Raw genomic sequence first — 26474 nt, 5'->3', positions numbered from 1 at the left:
CTCTGATGTTTCAGCTGGGTTCCCAACATCATCAACGAGAGCCTCCTCTTCTACCTGGAGATGCAGACCGACATCAACGACAGCGGATTCAGGAACATCAGGAACGCAACCCTCATCACCTGGTTCATCATGGTGGGTTAGAAAAACATCAGCCTACACAACGCTAGTTTGATCAACTCCTTGAATGATTCTGTGTTTCACCCCTGCAGGGCATCCTGAACCCCATGCAGGCCTTCCTCAACACCTTGGCCTTCCACGGCTGGACGGGCTTCGATGTTGACTTCAGCCTGCAGCGGAGGAGGGAGCTGGCCTGGGACTCGGTTTCTACGTCGGTCCCTAACACTGCCAGCCATAACCCCATAGTGGGAACTACTCTGCTTTACCAGAGTCATGTCCAGGAAGGCCAGAAAGGCATGATGGGAAACGGGCAGCAACACTCAGACGCCATGAGTGTCCTCTCAGAAGGTAACTGGCCTCACGATGGTAGTAATCGCTCGCCAGTATATCAGGGCTGGTGATGCTGACTTATAGCATCATATACAGACTGCCTCCTCTTATGAAGTGTGTGTATTGTTTTGGATGTGACCAATATGGTGCTGTACCATCCAATGAAGAGATGTAGTAGACATTTTTTGTACAATTAAATTAGCCTAGCGATAAAATTAAAGTTCTCTGTGATTCATTTTCTAAAGTATTTTTTATACCAGTGTTGTAGCCGACTCCTGATGGATTTAATAATGAGGCATGTTGTGTTGCACTGTGTAGAACTGGCTGTTTTGATCTGTGCTGAATAACACAGTAGGTGTGAAAGTGCAGTGCAGGGACGTTACAGATTTTCTGTGATGCTATCAACCTGAATGGATTTCTTCATCCATAACTGACAGACACGCTTGTTTAGTGTATAATTTCATCATGAGCATAACTAACTGCTGCTGCAAATTGTCAGCGGTGGAACACGTGTTAAGATCCTTAAGTAACAATTGCGTGTGTTGTGATGTATGTAAACATCATTGCAAGTAAAATATCTGCATGAATAGTCCTACTTCAGTAAAAGTATTAGATTTGTTTTTAGATGTTATTACATTTGACATCATTAAATTCTTAACACCGAAGTGAATAAGCGGCATGTTACGGTTGTAGCTGCTGCAGATTAAACTAATTTACACTAATTTATGTAGCATTTCATCTGCAGGGACAGTAGAGAAGTCATGAGATGATTAATGTGAGCAAAAAGTAGACAACACAAAGTTCTGACGCACAAGTCTGTCATCTTTTTTTTTCTTCTAATCTATGATTTTTGCTAAGATATTGGACTAATTGATCATTTATTGAAATCACACCAGAAGTTTAGAGGGAAAATGACTCTGATGGAGCTGTTAGCGACTCTTAGCAGCTGAAATGTTGGAAACGCTTGGATTTATCTCTATATATACAGAGGAAATGCTCAAGCAAAACACAAGCACCTCAAAGTTGTACTGGAGTAAATGGGGTTAGTTACTTTCCGCCACTGAAAATTGCAACTTTTCCAGGGCGCCTATCTGTTATGTTATTCACAGATAGTCAGTTTACAAGCAGAGAGCAGTAGAAAAGCTGTTGACTATACAGATGAAGCAGGTAGCTGCTACTGTGTGGGGCACATATATGTGTATCTTATAAAACTAATCCATCCCATAACATGTCCTCATGAAGGTTGATTTTTTTGCTAAGACTGTTTTAGAGAAGCGTTGATTCATTGTTTTTTCTTGGCTGCTGAAATTTGTTGTGCTGCTAAACAGGATTTGGTTTTACATCAAGTCTTCCCTAATTTCTTTAGAAGCAGCTCAAGCTTCAAGTGAAGCTTTGTTGCAGATCTATTGTAGCAGTCTGCATCAGTTTTTTTTGTTAGATTTACCTCATAAACTGGCAGCAAAGTGTAAGTTCAGTACTCACTGCATAAAAAAAATGTTATTTATTCTGTCATTGGAGCCACACTGAGTGATTTCACCCGTTTTGTTGTTGTTGTGTTTGTGCACAGTGTAGATCTTGTCCTACACCTATTCACTGTTTTGTATCGCCAGTGTCTCTGCCATGACGAGTCTTTAGAAATAAAGCGAATCTTTCAAACTTTTTCTTTTTCATTCATTCATTTATATGTTTTGGTCAAATGAGGAGTATCAGGAACAGACAAAAAATATATATAAATCAATTAAAATTTGTCAGAAATAAAGTGTAAATAAGCAGGATGTACAGTCGTCCTCACATTTATTCATACACTTTCACTAACAAAAAAAAAAAGGCAAAATTCACTACAGTCACTCAAATAACTAGAAACTGAAAAAAGTAATAATAAATAAAAATTTGCTAAATTATAATTTTGTGAAATAGGATGTTGCTTTTGAATTGTGGTTGAAAAGCATAATAAAAAATAAAAAAAACAGGTGCAGAAGTCTGATTGAGAGTTACAGAAAACACTTGACTGCAGTGATTGGCTCAAAGGGTTGTTCAACTAAATATTAGTTTACGGGTCCCATCATGGTTGTTTTTTTTTTTTTTTTTTTAATATATATTTCAGTTGAACCACAATCCAAAACCAATGTCATGATTTTATTTCAATTTTTATTTATTATTACTTTTGTCAATTTCAGCTTATTTCAGTGACAGCTGTTGTTTTCCTTCTTCAATGGGAGGGTATGAATACATTTGAGGTTGACTGTATATTAAACACATTTTTTTAAAAATACAGTATGAAGGTGTCTTGTGCAGTAACACCCAGTAATCTACCCTTATTTTGTCTTGCTAGGTTCAGAGTCTAGTACAGTTGAAATCCACATTTCCAGCGAGCTACGAGACTATGAGGATGTAGACGCTGACGGAGAGTCCTTGGAGAACTCCGTGAGGCACTAGCCTGGGTCTTCACCAGTCCACCTCCCCTCTACTAAAGCTGCACGACATCGTTCTTTTGTTTTAGATCGACTCTTAGCCTCTATTATTCTGGTGAGATTTTTTATACTGGTTATGGGATTTCATTAGCTGGAATGACGGAGTTAAGTCTTGACTGTTAGTTTCAAGCCTTTCCACTTCCTTCTAAATCTGTCTGCGGTTCACTGTGGCGCTACTTTACAGGCCCATCAACTATCCGGCAAGTGAGGAGTCCCAAAGCTGCCGTGTCTTGTAGCCGTCAGTCCACAGAACAAACATGACATTTTCTCATGAACAACTCACAGGCTGACCTTTAAAAGTGCCTTAAGTGCTTGAGGAAACATTTCTTCTGGCAAGTTCTCTGAATTGGATGCACTGAATTTGTGATGTCGTTAAGCTGCCAAGGCCTGACAGAATGTAGGAAGCTCATTAGTCTTTTTTTAAACAAAGTTGTTGTATTGCCAACTGTCTATCTTGTGTTTTTTTTTGCACATGTATTTTATGCCTTATTAAATATCTTGTAGTTTTGTTGGTGACACCGTCTTCACTTTCTTTGGAGGACAGCACAGCAGCTATGAGCTCGATAATGAAAAGAAACAAACCACGATTCAAGACAGGCATGTTTTCTGATATCAAAATAGAGTAATTTATTTGAGACACTGAATGACTTCAACAGTTTATCTTGGAAACAGGTGACAGCACCCTGGATCAGGGTGCAAAGAGAGATAGTAGCTGTCACAGCACTTATTCCATATTGGGCTCCATAGCATGCCAAGAATGGCCACCGACCCACAGCCCACATGTCAGTCTGACACAGACGATAATGGCTCTCAGCAAATTAAAGAAAAAAAGTCAGAAAATAATGAAACACCCATTAGCATCCAATTGTGACATTAGAAAAAAGAGGGAAAAAGAAGATAAAAATAAAACATTGGACCTTCACTTTCAGCAAAATCTGAACATTTGCTGAATCCACCAATACAAAAAGTGCACTTCATGTTGCTCAAGCAGAAATATACTAAAAGTGAAAGGGACCAGGAAAAAAAAGGCAAATCAAAAGTGGTGGCAGGTTAGTTTGAAGCTACTGTCTTTAACTTTAGATCCCAGTAAGCAGAAACAGGCAGACATACTGCACACTGTTGAAGCCCAGCCCACAACACAGGCGTTTCAAATCTGACCAAAGCTGGTCAGCTGGCGACATTAAGACCAATTGTAGCTTTTTTTTTTCTTTTTCTTTTTTATTCTTTTACACTTTTTTTTTTCTCTCTTTTTTTTTTTTTTACAGCAACAGCAGGACTTTTTGCATGAACTCCACCTTCTGGTCAAAATGTGATCTGAATTTTCAGTAGACTGATCGGAGAAAAGTGCCAAAGAGGAACCATGGTAATGCTCATCTAGCTGTAGTAACCATCCTTGCTTGGATCTGCACGATACTCTTTGTTGGTTCTGTGGTCTCCTTTTTTTTTTTCCACACACACAAAACAGATTTAAAAGAGCAGATCAAGCGGGAGACCGATGACTGCTAACTCTCATATTGTTGACAAGATAATTCCCTGAATGCAAGTAATGAGGTGCACATTTCTTCCATGGCTTTCTGTGATCAATAGAGGAAAGCGAGGTTGCTCAACACTTCTGTCTTGATGCCATTTGTGACTCACTGAAAAAAAAAAACAAACAAAGCTTGATGCACTGGATATGATTGGCCAAGTTCAGAGAGACTGTATTAAAAGAAGCCGACGAGACTTGCACTTCATTTAAGAAGTGGTCTTGTCACGCGTTAACAGCAAAGATGTGACAGCTCTAGCCACTGAAGAGCCCCTACAGGATGGCAATAAAGTGTACTGTATATAAACATATATACACAGTATATAAGTCTGTGTATTAATCTAATTTACATATCTTTACATTCTTTAAATTTACATCCAGAAAGGGAGAAAATTCTCTTTGTAAACCACACTTTTCACATCTTGTCCACAAAATGACGACTTCTAATCTCGAGTGAACTGAGCAGGTCATTTTGGGATGTTAGAACTATTTCTTGGCATGTTTTCCTTTTTGTTGACCTGATGTTAAAAATGAGCTAAGAACTACCTTGTAGCGGCACATTCAATTTGACTTTCAAAAGTCCATCTGTGGAAAATAGACAAAAAAAAAAACAAAAAAAAAGCAAGAAGTACTCTTGAAACAAACTATTCTCCGCTGAGGAGAAGTTAAGCACCCTGTCCACAGACAGTAGCGGTGCTTCTGTACTGACATTACTTCAGTTCATTTGGACATGAAGTGACATTTCCTCAGAGGAATTCTTAATCCACAACCTTTCTTTGACAATTTGTTGTCTCTCACAGCCAAACACCTGTGTGCCTTTAACACTTTTCTCTTTATAGAACTCGACTCATCTTTGTGTTTCCACCCTTCCAACCCGATAACAGCTGGACCAGTGGTCCGTGGGGATGGCAGCACTTCCTCATTAGAAACCTTTTAATACACGGATGCACCCAGGAGGTTGTGTCCAGTCTTGGGGATCTGAGCCAGCTTCCATTATGTCTCAAACAGGCATATCATCAAACACACGTCAACAAACTGTAAGGTGCGCTGAATTCAGTTGGTGGTCAAGCCGCTGCAGTCATCTGGTTTTACTCCTGTGAGGGTTTTGTTTCAGTTCACCTTTACAGCCCTTCTTGAGCAATGAGAGTGTGTTTGCTGATGTCAGAAGAAGGCAATTTCTGCACATTCCAGGATTCATCAAAGTCTCAAGTCAGTTATTTTCGGAGATCAAGAACACACACCTAGAATGCAGAGAGTTAGGCAGCATTAATATTAGAGCTCAAGCATTTTTATTCAATATCCTTAAAGAACTGTTCGTGACATGTTTAATCATTTCACTTGCGAGTACCAAATTAAAGAATGTAAATAAAAAGGTTGCTTACCGAGCCATCTGATGCACTGGCCCCAACTTTGTCTCCAGTGCTGTTCCAGCACACCTCAAAAATACCACCGGTACCCCTGTAGCTGTGCACTAAGGCTCCAGTCTGAAACAGCAGCACAAACAAATAAATGACAAACTCTCTCAAGGTTTGTAATCACACCCAATCTTCTGTCCTTTGTTGTTCTGATACTTACCGTGGTGTTCCAAATGTGGACACACTTATCGAAGGAGCCGCTGGCTAGGTGTTTGCCGTCGGGGCTAAAGGCCACGCTGTAGACAGGTTCTTGGTGCTTGGTCAGCGTATGAATACAAACGCCTCTTTCAACATCCCACAGTCGCACTGTCGAGTCGAAAGACGCGCTGGGTGGAATACACAGAACGCAAAGAAATCAGATACTTAAGCAGCATTAAAGCTTCCTAATCATTTGCTTTTGTGAGAAACATTATTTTTTAACTGCCTTTCAATAGCATATTATATATTATTTGAACTTAACTATGATGCTGAGAATGAAGCAAAAAGACTCACAAACTGAAACTAAAAGAAATAATAACACTTCTTTAGAAGCCGCTTAGTTTTATCACTTGTGTTTTCGAGAACACATTAACACCATGCAATAAAAATGTGTTGATTTTTATTGAAGTGACAAGTTGAGTATCTGGAAGCGTAAATCTAACACATTGTTAAAAATAAATAAAGATGAAAAAAAAAAAAGAGGCTGATTTTAATTAGCACCTCTTCTTCACCGAGGTAGAAATGGGGCTTAAGTACTCAAGGGTTCAGCAAATCAAACAAACTTAAAAGGAAGAGAAGACATACATGCATGTACCGTTTTCTGTGGTATTTATGTAAGAGTCTGTGGTTTTCTTTTTTAAGCTCTGGCAGTTTTATTTTCAGTATGAATTATAGGCAGGTGTACTGGGTTGTCAGTATGGACTGTAAATTCCTGTGGTATCTGAAGTGGAACATTTACACATGCATGCACATCTGGGTCAGGGGGAAGGGCTCTGGGCCACTGACCATTACAAGCGCTGGGATTTTGCCTGGAACATGGTTTCCCCTGAATGTAAGACCGTGACCCCTTGCCAGTCACAGCTATACATGCATGCACCTCGTCATAAACACAGTTTGGTTCGAGCACACAAACTTGGACTCTCCTAATCCAGCAGTGCGCGGGAGTTGCCTTGTATGGTGCTGAAAGTGAGATATTTGTAAGCAATTTCCTACCTGGCAAGCATGATGTTGGAGTTGGGGTTATTTGTGTTGGGGCCGGTGGGGCTCCACTTGATAGTGTAGATTTCTTTGCTGTGAGCCTGGAGGTCATGGACACAGGACTCCTGCTTCATACTCCAAATCTGTGTGCGAGAGAACAGCAAGAGCAAAATGTGAGTGAATACAAATCACCTCTAATGTTTGTTTTCTTTAACCCATAATACAGAGAGGACTAGTCTTACCTTTAAGGTCATGTCATCTGAGCAGGAGGCAAGCAGCATACCTGATGGATCCCACTTAATGGCATTAACTTCATTCTGCAAAACACAACGCTCATTAGCATGACTGTCAAGGGAGAGAGCAAGGTAAAAAAGCAACATGGAAACTCTGCTCACCGTGTGACCCTGGAAGGTCTTGAGGGGCCGGTCGCTGCCAAGCCGACATACGTGGATGCACATGTCTGTGCTGCAGGAGGCAAATGTGGTGTTGTTTTGCCAGTCGACGTCCAGTGCTGGGGCTGTTGGATATTTTAATGCACAGGTCACACTCGATACGGGGTCAGGAGGCGAGGTTTCTGAGCCCATTTTGCATCATTTTTTAAAGTGATTAATATATTATCCTGGATACATAGTGAAGTTATTTTACCTGAGTGAAAAGGAAACTGCTGCTTGGCTTCTCCTGTGTGTGCATCCCAAATGATTGTCGTCTAAAAAAAAAATGGAGTTGCATTTCAAAATGTGAGTGCAACATTTCTCCACAAATCATTATAAAAAAAACAACAACTGAAGTCTTCAGCCAACTATCATCAATACAATAAAATACATCATATTAACAGTTATTGTTTGTAGCACAAAAAATAATTATGCAGACTGTATTTTGCTTAGTTCCTCTCATTAATAAACCTCTACTCAATTAGACTGTAAACATTAAATAATAAATGAGAAAATGTTTAATAGAGACCATAAAGAGAGACATGGCAAAAAAAACGTACGCTTCTCTCCCTGTCTGTGTCTTAAAGTTATACTATTCAGAAGATTTACTGCTAGCAGTGTAGTCTGCATTGTAGTTTATGAGTATCAGGGAAATTATTTGTCTCAGATTTACTCTCTGGCTGGTAATCAAGAAAACTCTTGAACTGGTAAAAACAATACATCAGGATACTAATGTGGAGGAAATGTAGTTAGTATCAAATGTATGTACAAATGCACGATTGTGGGTCTTTGTGAGGTACCTTATCTACGCCAGCGCTGAGAATACAGTTCCCCTTCTTGTTCCACTTGAGTGCAAATATGGGCCCTTTGTGCTGCCCCAAGGTGCTAGCCAGATTTCCTGATGGATAAGTCAGAAGAATTTCTTTTAGAAAAGAACTTTTACAAAATTGTCACAGAGGCTGATTAATTCATGGTAACCGTGCCATAAAACAAATGTCCAACAAATCCGTGGCAATGATAGAGGACATACCATCTTTTGTCCATATCCTGGCAAATCCATCATACGAGCCCGTTGCCAGGAGAGTCCCGTCGCTCTGTGAGACGCAGAGATAACAGAACAGTTACTTGAGTGTCCTAAGCTGCCCAATCTGCACGGTAAAGGTAGTAGAAGGGAGATGTGGACGGATGATGTGAAACCTACATTCCAGTCTAGTGAGGTGACGTCTTTGTTGCTGGGGACATCCTGGCCACCTTCTCGGATACAGTGGCGCAGCACCAGTTGAGTGGAGTTGGAGTTATTATTCTCGTTTAGGTTCCAGATCCTGGCAGTGGAGTCCCCCGAGCTGAGCAGAATACCAACGCAGCGGGAGGGGGAGGGGTCAAGAGATTGTTGGAATATAAGCTGTCAGCTGTGGTTCTTATGAAGCCATATATCTTACATATCCATGCCGCAGTGTGAACACTATATAGTATGACTCATGCAGAATGAATTAAGATCTGTTTCAGCACAGACAGAGACTCACCCTGAGGCCAGCAGATCACTGACAGGGTTCCAGGCACAGATGAACACCTCAGACTCGTGGCCTCGGAGCACTGTGGCTTTGCTGGCTGGTATCTCAACATCTACATCCATCTCCATTGGCTCACTGTGGTTGTCTGCACAGGAAGGAAGTGCATATTTATATCCACATCGACACATGCAAACACACATTTACCTACACTTGTCAGCTTAGGTGCGATGAAAACAGATAAATTCACCACTACTTATTATTTGCTGATTAAAGTAAATGCCTACTTCTAATAATAGGAAGCGATCATAAAGGAAAATCAATAATGTGTTTCTCCTGGAACATGCTACTGCTATTACTGCTTATCTCAGCCTGAAAAGACCGACCTATTTGGCGCGCATGCAATTATGCAAAGTATAACGAGAATTCAGTCACAGTGAAGCCTTAATGTAAACTCTTTATAGATCATTCTGGCCTTAAAATGCTCACTCCACCTTTATTCACAACTCTCCTCCTGTTCCCAACCACACCTCTGAATTAAATTCCAAGTAAGATATGCTGACACAAACATCCACTCCTATTCCCTTTTATTTAGAGCACCACCTGATCTACGCCTCTCTGGTTTCACTCACAAAAAGAGGCTTAACATCTACAAAAGTTACCACACTGTTTAAAACCAAAAGTCACTTTTTGCTTCTCTGTGTCAAGCTGTGCAATAATTTTGACATGTTATCTGAGGGGGAGAAAAAAACTTCAGACTTGGTGGGTGTATTAATCCAACTAATGACAGCAGAGAGCCAAAAAGCGGCACAGAGGAGCACTTCCTGCCTGTCATGTCTGGAAATGTTATTTCTGTTCCACATAAAGATTCATATATTAGTGCTGACATAATAAGGTTTCGAAACATTAATGTAGTTGGTGCGTGCTAAATCACTTGACAAAACAGAGCAATGCTAAGAGTCGCCACTATATTTCTGTCAATTCGAGTCAAAAGTAGGGTGACAAAATCTGGTGAGCACAAATAATAATGCTGCAATGAAAACAGGTGTTTTCTTTTGAACTGAAAAGTTCCTAAATTTAATTCTTGACCCTTTTAGACCAAAAGTGTTTTTTTTATATTGTAATCAAAAGCAAACTTTCTTGTGAACTGCAAATCTAAAAACTGCTTTCACAAGACCAACATGTATCCTTGTTTGCTCCTTTTTATTAGCATTTCATCACATAAATATATTACAAGGACTATGTCAGCTCCTGCAGTGGGATAATTAGGACATGCATATTTAGACAGTTTTACTTACTCATGTTGTGAGTACCGTTCTCTTCTCCATTGACAGTGGCTTCTCCATTCTTTGGTGCATTTGACTGATTTCCAGAGGTTGAAGCTGCTATGGTACAGGCAGCTTGCTGTTGCGCTAGCTTGTCGCGGAAGGCCTGCTGCCGCGTCTGCACCACGTCTGGCATCACCGCATCAATGAGCGAGAGCGACTCAATCGGTCGACCATCGAAGACTGTGCCATCCTGTCATCAAAACAGTGGTTAGCAACACATCGTGAGGGGATGTGGCTTTTAATTACTGACTTGTGTAGCGTTACATTCCCTGAAAATCATGAATTATAGAGGTGAAGAGTGTTTCCTAATTGGCAGTCGTCTGCAAACATAGTTCAGTGTTTCTTCTAAGAGGATGGCTAAAATGCAAAAAGCACTTGTACTTATCTTGGTGTGTCAACACAGAGATCAAAGTCTGTCTTTGTATCATTAGGCAATAGAAAACATCTGTGGGAGTCAGTAACAGCAGGTCCCTGCCCTCACCTCATTAATGCTGATTTCTGCCTCCACATACTGAAGCCCTTTCTGCAGGATGGAGATGAGGGCTGCAGGGGGCACTAGTGTTCCATTGATGTTGGACTGGCTGATGTGGCTCTCGATGCCAAAGGTGAATGCTGAGTGGGAAAAACCTGAAAACACAACACCATTCACATTCATTAATGGGAGAGTGCCAAGCACAAGATGTGCACAAACAAAACACAAATATTCAAAGAAAAGTCTTGTCTGATCCAAACAAAGCTAACAGTAATTGAATACAACAATCGAATGGCATAACAAGTGTGACATTTGAGAGTGTAATAAGGCATGCCAATGTCAATGCTGGCCTCTTAGACCTACGAGTAGCTTGTTCTCTGCCAGATGGCTTCAGACATAGTCTCAATAAACAGTAATAAAAACAGCAGCTAGGATTTCAATCACTGATCCAAATCCTGAGGATCCAGATCCCAAGAATGAATAGCATGTGGACATCTCAAGAGCAGGACAATATTCTGTGCACCTACATTCCAGGGTAGAGAGGGCTGTTTATTTAATATCTTGGTGTAAGTGAGCATGCAGTGTTTGACCATGCATAACATAAAAACAGTCATGTTATGTGCTTTGTCTTCATTCATTGTTAATGTATTGTCTAAGGTGAGCATAGCTAGCAAACCTCTGCGATAAAAACACTCAACAAAAAAACATTTGCCAGACAAACCTGACTCCTGGAGGTATCTGTAGACCAAGAAGTTCACTTCGTCACTGGTAATACTCATCTTAGCCCAATGAAAGGGAGGCGGTATGTTGGAAGGCTGAGCTCACTCCTGAAAATAATCAAAAATGGGAGCTGAGATTAACATTTAGGTCTGTGGTCTCGCATATGACATTTACAAAGACGTTTTTTATTGATCCATATGGCATTTAACAAATAATATCTATATCACATTCAAGTAAATGTAGATACAACTGCTGCACACAGCACCATCTGCCTCGATCTTTGCCTAGTGGCAGGCCTATGCAGACACACAGACACGCACACAGGACAGCCTTGACTTCGTTAATTCACACTCACTCTAGACTTGCCCATTACTGCATGATTCCCTCCTTAGATGTCAGTGTCTGTATTATTTAACCTGCAAATCCATGTTTAGTTCTGAATGTAAGTATTTACAGACACTCTTGTCTGGCCTAATGGGAGTGTCTATATCCATTTGGCTTCAATTATGAACTAAATGGTGCTTCCACTTGGTGACCCAGCCACCTCTAAATAAAAGAGCTGTGATAAAACAGTATGGGTATTAAACATAAATCTAATGCCCATCTAGTGAATTACAAAAAAGACCAAGAGGCTGATGAATCATAGTAGCTGGTCTAACCTTCCCTTCAGAGCTATTTTCAACAAACAGAGGTGTTTAACGGTGCTCATGTTAACATTTCAATTGAAACTGTCTCAAAACTGAAGGGAGCTAAAGAAACAAAAAGGCAATTATGTTTTTACTCCCATCAAGTTTTTGTCCTCAGGCTGATGAACACTGCAAGAATACCACAGTGCTCATAATTTCCTAGTGGCTCACACATACGCTTTACTAGAGCAGGGTAAACAGAGCTGGAAGAGCACTGTATATACACCCACATATGCAATGTAAACACACAGAAATGTATAGTACATACAACAAGAAAGAGAACGTCTATAAGCAGACAACAAAGCGAGAGCACTGAACTGAAATGTGAGAGTGAGTCAAGACATACACGTATATAACCATTTCCTGCTCTCCCACTGGGAGGTAAAGGGACACTCATTTTGCTGAGAGCACAAAGAGAAATACAGGGGTGGTGTCAGGTATGAAGACTGCATGGCTGTTCAACTTTCATTCCAAACACTGTCCAGGCCCACTCAAGATTCCCTTTGGTAGCATAGCAACAAGAGAGATCGAGCAAAATAGAGAATGGTGTTGTCCCAATTACCAGTGGGCACACAGCCAGAGGGGTTGAACACGTTACTCAACATGAATTATTCACTCTTTCACCTTGGTATATTCTTTCAAATGGAGCCTACCTTTATTGTACTACCGCAGACATGCAAAGGACTGGAATTATAAGTACTTCATAACTGGTGCAGCCGGTTTCTTTTACATCTTTCAACACACACTCTTTAGTTACACCTGGAGTCAAAAGAAATCCAGCAAAAAAACACACAACAGGATGTCACAAGTGCTACTGAACATAAATACTGGTTTCACCTTAATGTTTCAAAGACCCTGATTATCATTTACATTAAATGAAACTTAAAGGTAAAAGCTCTTTGCTCTCTTCTATCAAAGACAAAACAACACTAAGCTTGTCTACCTTAGCCACTGTGCCCTGTTTTGACCACATCCAGCATGTTTCTATTTCGCTAATTAGCTTACATATGGGACTAGGAAGGGCTAGCCACATCAAAGCAAGGCAGTCGCTGCTCCCAGGGCCGCTACAGCTACATACCAAACAACTGGAAACGTAATTAACAGGCAGCCTGGAGGGGCTCAGGTCCCATCAGTGCAGAGCAGTAGCAATAATCCCTCTATCAGATGGGCCCATGATGCCACCATCCATTACACAACTCCCTGGGCATTCAAGTCTCCTTTGACCGAACAATAGGCCTTCCAGGAAACCAGACAGTATGCTAACCTCTGCAATGGTCTATTCACTAAAGTGACACATGGAGTCAAAGTCTGAAGAGATGATTCCTCCTCACCACAAATTACAGCCTCCAAAATGACCATACAGTAAAACCATCACCTCTCAAAGAGCTTCAGCAAAAACGGAGCATTAAAAATGTTACCAAGGCAGGATTTACTGCAGGACTGTTGGATTAGCTTGATATGTGTTAGTTTTAGCTAATGTACTTCATAAAAATTTCAACTAAGTGTAGACATATGTGGGTTTTGTGTGTAATTCATTTGAAATTATACAAAAATGACAATTCTAAATCTAGTTTACTTCAACACTCACAGGAAATGCAAAGCACTTCAAAACAAAAAGAATGGACATAATGCAGGCAACCTCCAAGCCTCACCAAACAATTCACATGGCTTAGGTTGCTATAGCAATATAAAGCATATCCCAGTTTGTAAAGGTAAATGGAAAATTCTCAGTAATTAACTGAACGTTTCAGCCATCTCTGGCCCTACCTGAAAATGTCAAGTATCGTAATTGCATTCAAACCAACAAAACACCAACTTGAAGTGTGCTGACTACTGAGTATCTATGCATTTCAGGAATAAGACTAGTATTACATGAACCACATACAGTCAGTCCCATCCATTCATCATCACTCACTGTGTATTCCAGACAAAGAAAGAGGCACTCTCAAGTACAATGACGCCAACAAGTTGTTTAATATTAGACACTGGAGCCGTGCAGCTGCAACATGTAATAACTCAATAAGCTGATCAGCAGACTACCAATCAGTTTAACTATTTTTATATTAACAAAATGTTCTTTCTCAGTCGTTTTCTACTATTTGGTTATTTTGGCCTACATTTGAAACTTTGGTAACATTATCAAGAACATGCGACATGTTTTAGCATTGCACACAACCTAAAAATGGATAAGAATAATAACTTAAAGTGAATTTATTATTGTTGAAAAACATTTTTTTGACAGTACTTCTCAGTATCTACATATAGCTACAACATATATATCAAATCTGCATATGTACCAGGGGTCGTACTGGTGTGACAGTACGTAGGCTGAATGATTCATCAATTTCAAACTGATATCACAAAATAAAAACAGTGCAATTATAAAATCGCAAAGGCTGCAATTTAGGATGCAGTGTGTCTGACCCAGAGTTGAAACTATCTTGTCAGTTGCTTTACAAATTAATGCTGTCCTTCTTGTTTGACAGCAATGGTGTATCATTTAGTAATGCTCCATCACATACTTTACAATCTGTTAGAAAATGACTATGGAACAGAAGCTCAACTGTTATTTGAACTATTTAACAAATAAAATTGCAATATCTGCTGAAAAAATTTGCATTTACATTTTTATTCCCCAAATTATCCAGCCTGGATGTGAAGCTACAAGAGTGGCACACCTGTTTAAAGCGACACATGTTATCAGGGAACTTCATGTGCATCTAGAACATGAGCAATGTAAAGTTTGTGAGGTTTGACTACTAGACGTGGTGTAACATGACATTTAGTTCTCAGTGCTGCTGCACAAATTTGCATGCTGCTGTGCTCCACAAAATCGTAACAACCGAGTCACTCTGCGGTGTTATGCACTACATGTTTATCAGCTCACTTTGTTTTCTATGCAAGTATGGGTGAAATTTGCATTACATACAAATAAATCTGCTTGCTGTTAAAGAGCACTTCTCTCCTTTAATAGTCCTTGCACTGTTGTAAGCTATCATTCTCTCAGCTAGCAAAGTAGGCGGATGACCTGTCGATCACAATCGATTAATCAGTGACAATCAACAGAAAATAGCATTTTTATGTCATAACAGAACCTGTGCCCAAACCAAGAAACAAATATGACCAAATTTAAGTATACAACTAAGATGTGTGAGCAATTAACAGTTACTGGAGGTAGTTTCTGCATGTTTTTAGCTAGAAATTATCATAAAAAATAATACAAAATTAAACAATGTCACACCCATTATTAAATGTGCTGAACACCGTATTGTGCATGCACCATAAAATCCCCAAAACACTTTTTTTTCGTAGAATAATACTAATTGCAAACAAATAATTGCAAAGACGAAAAACAATAAGGAAGCTTGGCAAATAAATAATTCCAACAGGTCAGTGATGAGATTCCCTGCTGGAGACATCATGCTCATTAGGGTTAACTGTAGGATGTTTACTGCATGCTTAAGGAAATAACTAAACAATGCACACCACACCACCATCATGCCAGGGTCATACATGCACCTGGATGCTTCATTTTGCTACAGCTTAATACTGGAATACCACACACAGTTCCACTGCTTTTTTCAGTCTTCCATGTCAAATGCATTTAATTTTCAATCAAATCCATCTACATTTGCAACTCACAGCACTATAATCCAAAGCATATACTTGTGTAACGACATGGATTGTGCATTGGGTTGAAAGCACCATCACTTCTAAGTGCACAGCTGTACTGTGGCTGAATGCATACAATGTAGTAATTGACACAGGACTTCAGCTTTTGCCAACGTGCTGCTTTCACTACACGGTTGATTTATTCAATATGTACTACTGCTTTACATTCAAACCATCTATTATAGTGCATAATGTAAATGTGCAAAGGTTCCAGTTGATTTGAGCCTGAAGCACAATAGTTTTTGGAGAAGAGTTTGTGCTTTACCGGACATGAAAGGAACACCAAAGTGTTCTATATTTTTAGAAAAAGGTCTCAAAATCAATCTGAAAGTTTTATTACAAACAGGCGTGACCAATGTACCTGGCATTTCAGAGAAAAACAGAACTGGCTGACTGAAAGTAGTTTGAGAGAGTGGGGGTTTAAAGTGTGATGCAAAGGTTATGTGTGAGGTGCGGGTACAATTTGACAAAGCCTGTGACAAAGCAGTGTTGCTTAGGTATTTTAAACTGTGATCACAGATGCACGCTACCAAAAACAGGGGAAGTGTATTTGTTACATCTAACATCTGAGTTGAAGCCACTCAATACATTTCACTGAATGCAAATTATCAGAAAGAAAAGGATGAACTATCCCAGCCCTAAGGCACTTTTTGAAAATTGTAGTGAATACCGAATGTAGGACACCCTGTAGATTTAGCCATTTTGGATAACCTAAAATAGATCTCCATAACAAAACACATATATTGTCTGGATAGATAATGAAAGAAGCAATGAACTGGAACAGGTGAAAACAATCCTTTGAAATTTTAAACCCTGTATAAGAGTTTCACTAGCTTGGATAAAACAACCATGCCTCTGCAAATAACTCCTTGCACAGCAAACTGAAAAGGGTTTATCATGCAAAATCATTCATCCTTCATTAAAAAACAAATAGAATGCTCTCTGAACATAAACATTTGACTGCAAAAATAATACAGCAAAGAGAAATACACAGCCAGTCATCTCCTACAAATGCAGGTTTGAGAAGAATGATGTTAAAAACCTGCATACCACGGACCCCATTTTCTCCTGAACGGTCACCTCCTGACAGATGTGCAAACAAGACCTGGAAACAGCAGCCATTTTCTCTTGAACTGCTCTGCTGAGTAAAACCCGCCTTTGAAGCTTCTGGTTGGGCTGCAGTCTCGATGGGGGAGGGGAGTGAGAGCGAGAGAGTGGGGGAGGGGAATTACAGAGGGGGGATGGTGGAAGGGGAGCAGGGTGGTAAATAATGATCCCCACACAGGTAATCACAACAACCATTTGTGCATTGTCCTTTGCCTCTCTCAGTGAGTCACTAAGTGACAGCCAATGTAGGTCGACAAACAGTGGGGGATGGTAGCCTTCAGTCTCTAGGGGAAACACTTCTCCCACGCTTCCTATGGGTGGCAACACTTTTAATGTTTACCAGGGGTGGCCAACCATGTGCCAAGATAGACGGTCTGCAGGTTTTCCTTCCAACCAAAGACTCCACCCACTGATTAACACTCCTTTAGAGGAGAATAACTCACACGTGAAATTACCTGCTGAGGTAATCAGTTGGAATGAAAACCCACAGACTGCAGGCTCTCCATGGCACATGGTTGTTGGCCACCCCTGAAACCAGTAGGCCTAACCTACTGGGTCTTTCAGCAGTTAACAATGAAAAAGGTCATCGGGGTAACACATTAGTGGGGGCATTTGGTGCAACGTATGCAAACATGCCACGATCATATGATCCTCGCAGAAATTCCACTGAGACAAATCTTTGATGTGCTCTTTGATAGATTTGCAGCAATGTGGGTCTGAGGTGTGTATTTTTTCTCTTGTCATGGAGAATTACACATGCACAGACGCCACTAACAAGTATGTGTTTCATTTTCTCCTTGGGAAATGAATGGGGGGATGGTGACAGCCTGCAAGAATCACTGCAAGATTCATCATGATCGTTTCCAATTGGGAGTGTTAAGACCTAAGATCCACCCTCATGCTGAACTCGTTAACATCAAATAAAAATGACAACTCCCACTTGTCTATTGATGCCATTTAGTATTCTCTGTAGAAACCAAAGGATAGCAGCAGTCTAATACTGTTCAAACTCTGGGTGTTTTTTGTATTGATGTGGACAATACATTACATGCATATAAGGAGCAAAACATCCCTATCGATTATATTAATGAGCAGCATGAATGACTAGAAAGAAGGAAACTGTAAAACAAACAAGCAATAAATAAATAAATAAAAATCACAGAAAGAGGGTTAAAATGACTGCTCATTACATTACTGCTCCAAAATAATAATTTCAAAATTAACACCAAACTGAGAGTAAAACTAAATACATGTAAATGAGATCATCCATCTAAGTGAACTACAGCGTCATTACTTGCTGTGCGGTCTCGCTGCTTCTGATAAGCCTTTAAAGTAATGGATGTATTATTCTAACTGTTCATCCAGGATAGTATTTCATCCTGTACACGCAGCAACATGCCTACGCAGAGGCAGATTCTTGCCGTTTCTTCAAGTCGATTATATTTTTGGTCGCAGCACAAGGTAACCTTAATCACAGATGTCACAATTTAGAATACTCTCACATGAGTCTGTGACACAATGTTTAAATCAGTCGTTTTGGCAAAGACAGATGCCCCACTTTGTCAAGTATGAGAAAGTATTGCATGTATTAAAGCACTTCTAATTAATCCAGCCTTGGTTTAAAAAACCTAGCATGCGGAAGGGAATAAATCTAATTATAGACAAGCTACATAGAAAAGACAGTTTACCAGCAACAAGGTTATTGTATGTCACCACTTTGTCTGATTTCGTGCCTTAATCCATTTTTTTTCAAAGACCTGGTTTCATATATGCATGTAAGCACACAAGGAATCGGTTGCTGTGGGGCATGCATGTGTACTGTATATGGCTGTGTGGGGGTGGGTGGCAAATAAGTACTTTGTGTGGAGGAGATTGTGGGACATGGAAAGCTTTTTTGATGCTAAGGGAAGCACACATTTATACAACATATCTCAGTCGTTTGGAAATGCTCCTCTAAAAGATAAAGCAGGAAAAATAGCTTTGTAGACATTTTGCGTCATCTGGAAGTTGTGGTTTTGACATTAAATAACAACCCTTTATTTACCAATATGGCCTTGCACTCATATCACCTAACATCTAGATTAAAAAAGAAAAAAATTGTACAAGATGTCTCCATTTTAACTCACCAAGACACTCAATGAACAACAACACGTCTGTTAACAAATGAAATTCACAGTACAAGTTTGAAAAAAATGTGGTTTCAAATCTAGGTCAGTGCATACTAACTTTATGCTGCGTGACACGATAAAGACCCACGTGTTCCTGTACACTGCATTAGAGATCAATGAGTGAACTATCCGTACATCTGATCAAAAACAACCAAATGAATAACGAAGACAGCATTTTGCAGTCTTCGGGTTGTGTTGACAGAGCGTAATCGAGGCCATCGTCTACACCACTAACAGGAACTTTGAGTATTTCATCTTTTATGGGAATGTACAGTATGTCTAACAAGCTTTTATGTGCGCACCGTTTCCCTACAAGAAAAGATAACCATTGTATAATTCTTGTGATTTTTCTTGAATAGGATAAAGGTATATTTCAGCATTTATTGAATTTTAAGAAAGAATTAAGCGTCCTTGATATTGTAATAGTCAACACAGAGGCCTCAGCCAGGCATTTCTTTTTTTTCATCAACATGAGAATTGCACAAATAAGCTGTTAACACTGAGACACACCAGTGTGGGCAATACAAGTGTTGCTATGGTGACCACAAGATCTTGCTTCTCTGTCAACAGCTGCTCATGCCACCCTAAATACCCCCCACTCTCCTTGAGCTTTCCTTCCATCTGACATCAGGGTCAAACAAACAAGGCAGACAAGTGCGCTGAAATACTGATCTTCATTCCAAGCCATCCCTTGGCTGTTATTCTACCCAGCATTTACACAGTGCGACACTATTACTACACACCCAAGACTTCCCTTCGTAGAGTGTGTGTGTCCTCTACAAAGCATCTACCCCGCTGAGCAATTGACTGCACACATGGAATAAAAGTTTAGGACTGTTTCAAATGTTTTCTTGCAACTATAGAAAGAACTCAGAGTGTACATATGTCTCACGAGGTAGCACTGCTGTTTGAATTGATTGTTTTTTAATAGAAAAATGTAAAGAAATCCCAAACAGGCAGAGGTATTTGGATCATGAAAACACATGCTGTTAAAGACAATCAAAGCGTACCAATGCCACATTTTTAACTGAAGTATATTTACTTCCTCTTTGGTCCATTATTAGCCCCACTTTACACCAAACAATTTAAATGCATCTGTGAGACACATCTCCTGTAATAAAAGCTGATCTTCTAATATTTCACAAGTCACTGGTAAAGCAAGACGACATGATGTTTAAGAAATGATTAACCAGTTATGTAATTATATAACAACTGCGGGCGTAAGTGTACAACCTGGATTACATGGGCGTGCTAAATCCCTGTTCAACATTGGCAGGGCCACTCTGTGGTATGACGTTCAAAAGGTTCACTCTGCATGGAGTAGGAAATTACAAACTACCCTGTAGCACACATTAAACTTTCACTGTCATTTCCCACATGGCCATTTCATTTCCAGAGCAGTGAGCTCAAAGCCACAATTCATGATCTTTTCTGAAATCAATGTTTTCTACTAGATGTCTGGGAAAAACTGTAGACAGATAATGAATGAGTACATGAAGAACAGACCCACAAAAAGTGATCCTGCAAAGTTTCCAATGCCTTGTACACAAACATGAATGTGTTGTGTGCAACAGTCTAAATCACTTTGTTTATTCACATTCACAGAGCCAGGCTGTGTACGAACACCATATTTCTTTCCACCACACACAGAGCAAACAGCGACTGGACTGTGAGGAGGTATTCGAGGAATCTGACAACAACTGTATTTAATTAATATTGCTGATTCTACCTTTTAATGTCAGTTTAGTACCTTACAATAATGCTTGAAGATGTGAGAAAAGGTTTGCTGTTGATTACAGGAAATTGTAGATATGTAGCCAATTCTGATCCAACAAAATGACAAATCGATTTTTACCTGCTTATTCAATCACAATATTGCCAACAAACAAACATATGCAAAACCTGAAAAACAATGGGTTTGCAAGATATCATGTTCTGGCACATCAGAAGGGAAACCTGCCGAAAGCTCGTCTGAACAGTTACACTCGGAAGTTTGGTAAAAGACGTGCCATCACAGAGAGGGGCAAGACACAGTAATGGTGTGGGTGCATCGATAATGCTCATTGGCATACACTTCAGAAAGCCCGTCCTGAAGCGCATTGTGTTGCACTCATCTATACACACAAGACGGGGGAATTCTAGATAAATATGTTTCAGGTGTTAATTTTATATTAATTGTCATCAAAATGCCTACATGGTTAGACCAATGTAGCAAGAGCTCCTAACGTGAGCTGGCTAGTTCCCAGGCTACTTTCAGCTGTATTCAGTCTGCCAAAATATAACACTGTGCATTTGACAGACTTGTGTTTTGGTATCAGATTTGGTATTGAGAATGATAGGGTTTTAGTAGTACTGCTACAGACTGCCAAATTTCTGATATTGTGACATCCCTCATCTATTTGCACATATTCATATTATCAATACAGCTTTGTCTAGGTTTTGTTTAACCGTCTTATGATTCACTGCTGGCGATATTATAAACGTACAAATAGCTTTTTATCATCTTTACACCCAACCTACCATATTGATGAAATCAATATTGCAGCATTGTCTCAAAGGAAAAGTTGCAATCTCTCCAGAAGTATTCAGTTAACATGGCAAGAAATTACACATATATATGTCTCTCAGAGTTGTTAAGTGGGACAAGCTATATTGGTGTACCCTGGTTCCGAAAATAAAAGTCCAATCTTCCTCTACACAGGCAATGTTGGCGACTCACAGTAGGACCACTCTCATGGTTTGTGTTTGCATGAAACTCGTAAATGGAATAATCAGTACAATCATCAGTACAAAAGATGAACTGAAACTGAGAATATATAGCTCTTTCACAAAAAATCAAGAAAGTGAGATTCAAATTCTGCTGAGGCACAAGCTAGAGCATAGATATCCATGCCTTACATAATGCAAATTTGTGTCAAAATCAGTGAGCTTTGTATGTTTTATAAGTACATACTTTCCTTCACTGTTACACAAAAGACAGGACAAGCTCATGTCTGAATCAGAAAACACAATATAACCTTTAAGTATAGAAGTTTGTCACTCTGGCATGCATGTGCTTGCACAACTTCCTGAACAGTCATCCACCAGCAGTAACAGTGTTTCCACACACCTTCCTTCTGAAAAAAACGAGTTAAAAACACTTGGCAGACACACTTACATGGTGGCAAAAAAAAGCTCAGAATCTTGTTCGACATTACCTGTTGTTAATAATAACAAATGGAATGATCTAAGTACTTAGACTGACCTTGGGAATAAGATGTTTGTTGTCTGATTACAACCTCCCTTAGACACACACTTAAAGTGAACAATTTTGTTGAACATGGATGTAAAGTCTATAAGGAGACTCACTCACAACAGAAACTATATCACACACAATAGTGTAAGGAATTGAATGGCTGCTAAAAACTGAATTAGTTAAATGTTTAACACACCCTTAAAGGCATGTGGATTTGTCCCACTTCTTTTCATTGTAATACACACAAGGACAGAGTTAAGACACCACAGACACCAGTCCACACAATGATAAACAGCACCGCCCAAAATATATCCAAATAAATAACTATTGCCTTCAACTAGCCAGTACTTGTATGGGCGTTATTTCAGAGTAACCAGTAGTCTGCCAGTTGGCTGGTAGCCCATGAACACTCCATGTCTCTTTTGGAGGGAGAGAATGGCTCACCTCCCCCCATGGCCTATCATAAATAAATACTGCTACAGAAATATTTGGACAGCCCGATACAGAGATTTGCAGCACCACAAGGCTGACACAGGCTTTCTCAGGGACTTCCTTGCCCTACTTATGAGCAAAGGATACATTTCTGTTTTGAACACAATCTAACACAATGTACCATGAATTCGCTGTTGTCTCTTCTGTGCCTCAGTAGTCTGACTGCACAGCAGTTAGACTGCAGTGACTTATCAAAAATCTATTTAAAACTAAATGAGGATGACATCAATCCATAATATGAATGAAGCAAGATTCTTCTTATGTTGTAAGCAACCAATAGATTTAAAGCCGAGACCACACATAGTGCTGAAACCAAAGACGGTCAGTTTCATCTCAAATCCTGTCACACAACAAGAGGCACACGAACAATAACCTGTGGGCTAACAAGATTATTTAGCTATGCTCTTTGAGGACTCTGTACAAAGGTAACTCTGGCCATCTACTTAAACTCGGAATCAAAAGAAAGACGATATACCCTGCCAAGGATGAAGGTGTTAACTAGGAGGGATTGAAAGACTATAAAAAAAATGTACATGTTTTTTTCCACACCCTTTTAACATTAGACTATCCTCCAGAGCTAACAATGACAAATGGTAAGGCCTTATGACACCAACACAAACATATTCAGTAATCAATAGACGTAAAACATTATGATGTCTGAAACAAACTCCTATTGTTCTGTTAATAGGCGGCACTAAACCTGTTTTTCCTAATGACTGCAATTAGGGTTCACTGCAAGTTCTCAACTCCGGCTACAAAACCGCTAGACAGGTCACTGTGGTTGAAATCAATATTATGATGTCAATAAGAACAACTTTGTGATGTCTAAAAAATTGAGACTATATAGGAAAAATTAAACCCATGTTTAGTGCACTTTTACGCATTACATCAGAACTCTTAAGCAACAAAACTAGCATGTTATTCGTTAATGTTAATTAACTGTACAGTTGGCTTAAAAGCATTTATTTGTGCAACATATTTTGTAAAACAATGAAAAAATAAAAAACTATCATCCAAACATGGGGGAGGAATCAAATAGTTAATTGGTAATGATCCATGCAAATTCAAAAGTTCACGTACTTCATTTTTTAAAAGGTTACACCACATTTGAAAATGGATACAATGGATTGGCGCTCAAATATACTTAAATATACAGTGGACGGACAAAAGGCCATTCCTTGTGTTCTGGGGAAGTGGAAAATTAGTGGACAAATGTAAGGCTGGTCGGAGACTTTGTTAAATTAAACCTAAAAATAACATTACCAACACAACTGAAGTCACCTCTTAGCTTACAATGTCAACAGTAAAACAGAACATTAGTTTAGGCTACATGAGCTGCATTCACGTTTATCAGAACACTTTATTGTTCTAATAGGTTCATTAATGATTGTTTTACTTTTTAGCTTTTTTAAAGAGTCAGGCCTATTATGTAATCACATCGTCATGACAATTCGTGGGTAAGACTATACACGATAATCTGCCCACCCTGTACGTGTTCGATATATATAAATCTAGCAATGTCTTTGTGGTGTTGACAATAAGAAGAGTAGAACGTGTCACTGAGCTTATGACCTGTAACTACAAGCTAAAACCCCGAAAGATAGCCACAGTAGCCAAAATACGAAATCAAACCCAATCTTGCCAATGCAACCATTGGATTTCAACAGCTAAACAACACTGACTGATATTATGAAGAACTCCCACCACTAGGTCAACAGGAAAATGGGGGCATCACTTTGGCAATAATTATTTGGGCCAATGAAATAGAATCAGGTTAAGACGGCGTTTAAATAGCAGTGTGTTTTTTGCTGTTTACTGTCATCGGCATCCAACTCATGCCTTGCTTTAATAGAGATAATAAACACTTGGATTGTGAGGCCAAGCAAGACATCTCAATTGTGGCTGTGCATGCTGTATCCCATTATCCCATGAACTACAGAGAACAACCAAGTGTACTAAATGGCAATACCAAGAATTTAGAGGTCACACAGCAGCTCCTAATCTCTCTATGGAGACTTTCATTAAGTGGTATGTGGATATGCTATGTCTTCAAAGCTTTGTGTTAAGCAAGCATTTCTTTTTTTAATAAATCCCTACCTCTGCTATGCTTTAAGACAGCAATAGCTTGCCAAAAAAAAAAAGTCTGCAGCAGCTAACATCGTAGTTATACAGTAACATGAACTGTCCCTTGAAAGTGGTGGCAATGTCTAGTACAGTTGAATGTCTTTCCCCTCCCCCACACATGCGCTTCCTAAGTCTGCATGGCAATATAAATATGTATCACTCATATTTAAGTTCAAACAAAATGACTTAAAGTGCAACTTAACGTGCTGGAAGGGATTATTCTTATTTATTGTGCCATTGAGGGCAAAGCAGACGCAGTAACTATTCACCAGAATGGGACAACCTTCAACCTCTAAAAACTTATTGCATTTTGTAAAGTAGTAGCTCAGTTACACAAGGTTTAACACCAGAATGGAAAACCACAGTATCACACCAAAAAAAAAGTAGCTTGTTTGGATGAAGAATAACGAAAGAAATGAAAAGACGCGAGCAGGAATTTCAACACACGTGTGGAGTCAATGGGTGACTAAGCTACGTGCCGGCAAACCTCCTAATCAACGCCGTAATCACCCGTTTCTGAAAGTCATTATCCTCTTCGCATTAAACCCACACACACACAAACAAAGCAAGCAAAGCAGCCTGAACGCAGTGCAGCCTTTAAAAAAAGAAAAAAAAAATGCCACTCGACCTTTTACGGGCTTACCTTTTATTGTGAGAGTGAACTCGTGGTGTCCGCCGCCACCTCTTCCTCTTCCACAAGGAGAGAACCTCCAACTTCAGCAAGCTAGCGACGACTTTCCTCCCATTTTGATTATCGTCATATTTCAAGTTCCGACCGCGAGCGTGTGACTCACTGTGCTAACAAAAGCGTGCTCGCCCGGGACACGCTCGCAAACTGGCGGTAAAGTTGGATTTTAGGACCCCCCGTTTTTAGTTTTGTGTTGGCTGAGGGCTGCGGGCTACTCTGTGAGAGTTTCACCGTTCACTGAGAACAGGGACGTAAAGAGACAGCGGCGAGGCGCTGAACGGCAGCGGCGGAGAGACGTAGACGGAGAATAGGAGAGAGAGGGGGGGGAGGAAGAGGAGGAGGAGGAGGAGGAGGGTGAAGGCTAACTGACCTTAAACCTGAATATTGACAACAACAACGAGCGTATTGGGCTAATTAATTAGCTAACTAACCCACAACCAGCTTTAAATCACGCATATCTCGCTGCCCTAGTTAGCTTAAAAGCGGGCTAATTTTTGAACACCTAGTAGCATACATACACTCAGACGTCCTCCAACGGCTGCTTCAATGGCCACTTAACTACTGTACGTTTGATGAAGCTCACATTTGTACACAAAGCAGTTCATATTTTGACCCAAAATACACATTTGTTTGAGCACGGCCGTAAACAGGACACTCGAGGGAGAAGAAGGAAAAAAAAACTGCGCAAAAACACTAAAAACGTATTATCGGTGTGCTATCTTGTTTTAGTATAAGCAGTGTGTGCTGAGACTACAGTTTACCGTGTTGCCTCTCTGGCCCCTGAGCCGCCTCCCCTCCCCCACACTGGA

At 39.9% G+C, this 26474-nt stretch overlaps 2 protein-coding genes across 2 annotated transcripts in view; one reads left to right on the top strand and one right to left on the bottom strand.

Moving 5' to 3' along the window:
* gpr143 (G protein-coupled receptor 143) overlaps window positions 1-3749 on the top strand; it is a 7929-nt gene extending 4180 nt beyond the window's left edge. The window contains exons 7-9 of the mRNA XM_008275631.1: window positions 15-132; window positions 210-465; window positions 2780-3749. Of these exons, the coding sequence (XP_008273853.1) occupies window positions 15-132; window positions 210-465; window positions 2780-2883 (478 nt within the window). The 3' untranslated portion in view covers window positions 2884-3749. The remainder of the gene's footprint in view (window positions 1-14; window positions 133-209; window positions 466-2779) is intronic.
* tbl1x (transducin beta like 1 X-linked) lies at window positions 3521-26474 on the bottom strand. The gene is made up of 15 exons (XM_008275632.1): window positions 25621-26474; window positions 11495-11600; window positions 10783-10928; window positions 10272-10491; window positions 8989-9121; window positions 8667-8808; window positions 8496-8559; window positions 8266-8363; window positions 7680-7740; window positions 7430-7551; window positions 7277-7351; window positions 7050-7177; window positions 6019-6184; window positions 5826-5927; window positions 3521-5684 (listed from the first exon to the last, which is right to left on the bottom strand). The coding sequence occupies exons 2-15, from the start codon at window positions 11550-11552 to the stop codon at window positions 5658-5660; spliced, it is 1542 nt and encodes a 513-aa protein (XP_008273854.1). The 5' UTR covers window positions 11553-11600; window positions 25621-26474; the 3' UTR covers window positions 3521-5657.

This window comes from Stegastes partitus, unplaced genomic scaffold (assembly GCF_000690725.1).
Source record: "Stegastes partitus isolate 25-593 unplaced genomic scaffold, Stegastes_partitus-1.0.2 Scaffold56, whole genome shotgun sequence".
NCBI classification, from domain to species: Eukaryota; Metazoa; Chordata; class Actinopteri; family Pomacentridae; genus Stegastes; species Stegastes partitus.
The sequence above is the reverse complement of the archived record's forward strand: the minus strand, read 5'-3'. Positions and strand labels throughout refer to the sequence as shown.

Coding starts and splice junctions, on each gene's coding strand:
- tbl1x (XM_008275632.1), bottom strand. CDS start 11,552: ATGAGTATTACCAGTGACGAAGTGAACTTCTTGGTCTACAGATACCTC. Junction 8,364..8,495: donor CAGGATATGGACAAAAGATG/GTATGTCCTCTA, acceptor CTTATCCATCAG/GAAATCTGGCTAGCACCTTG. Junction 7,741..8,265: donor TCAGCGCTGGCGTAGATAAG/GTACCTCACAAA, acceptor TTTTTTTTTTAG/ACGACAATCATTTGGGATGC.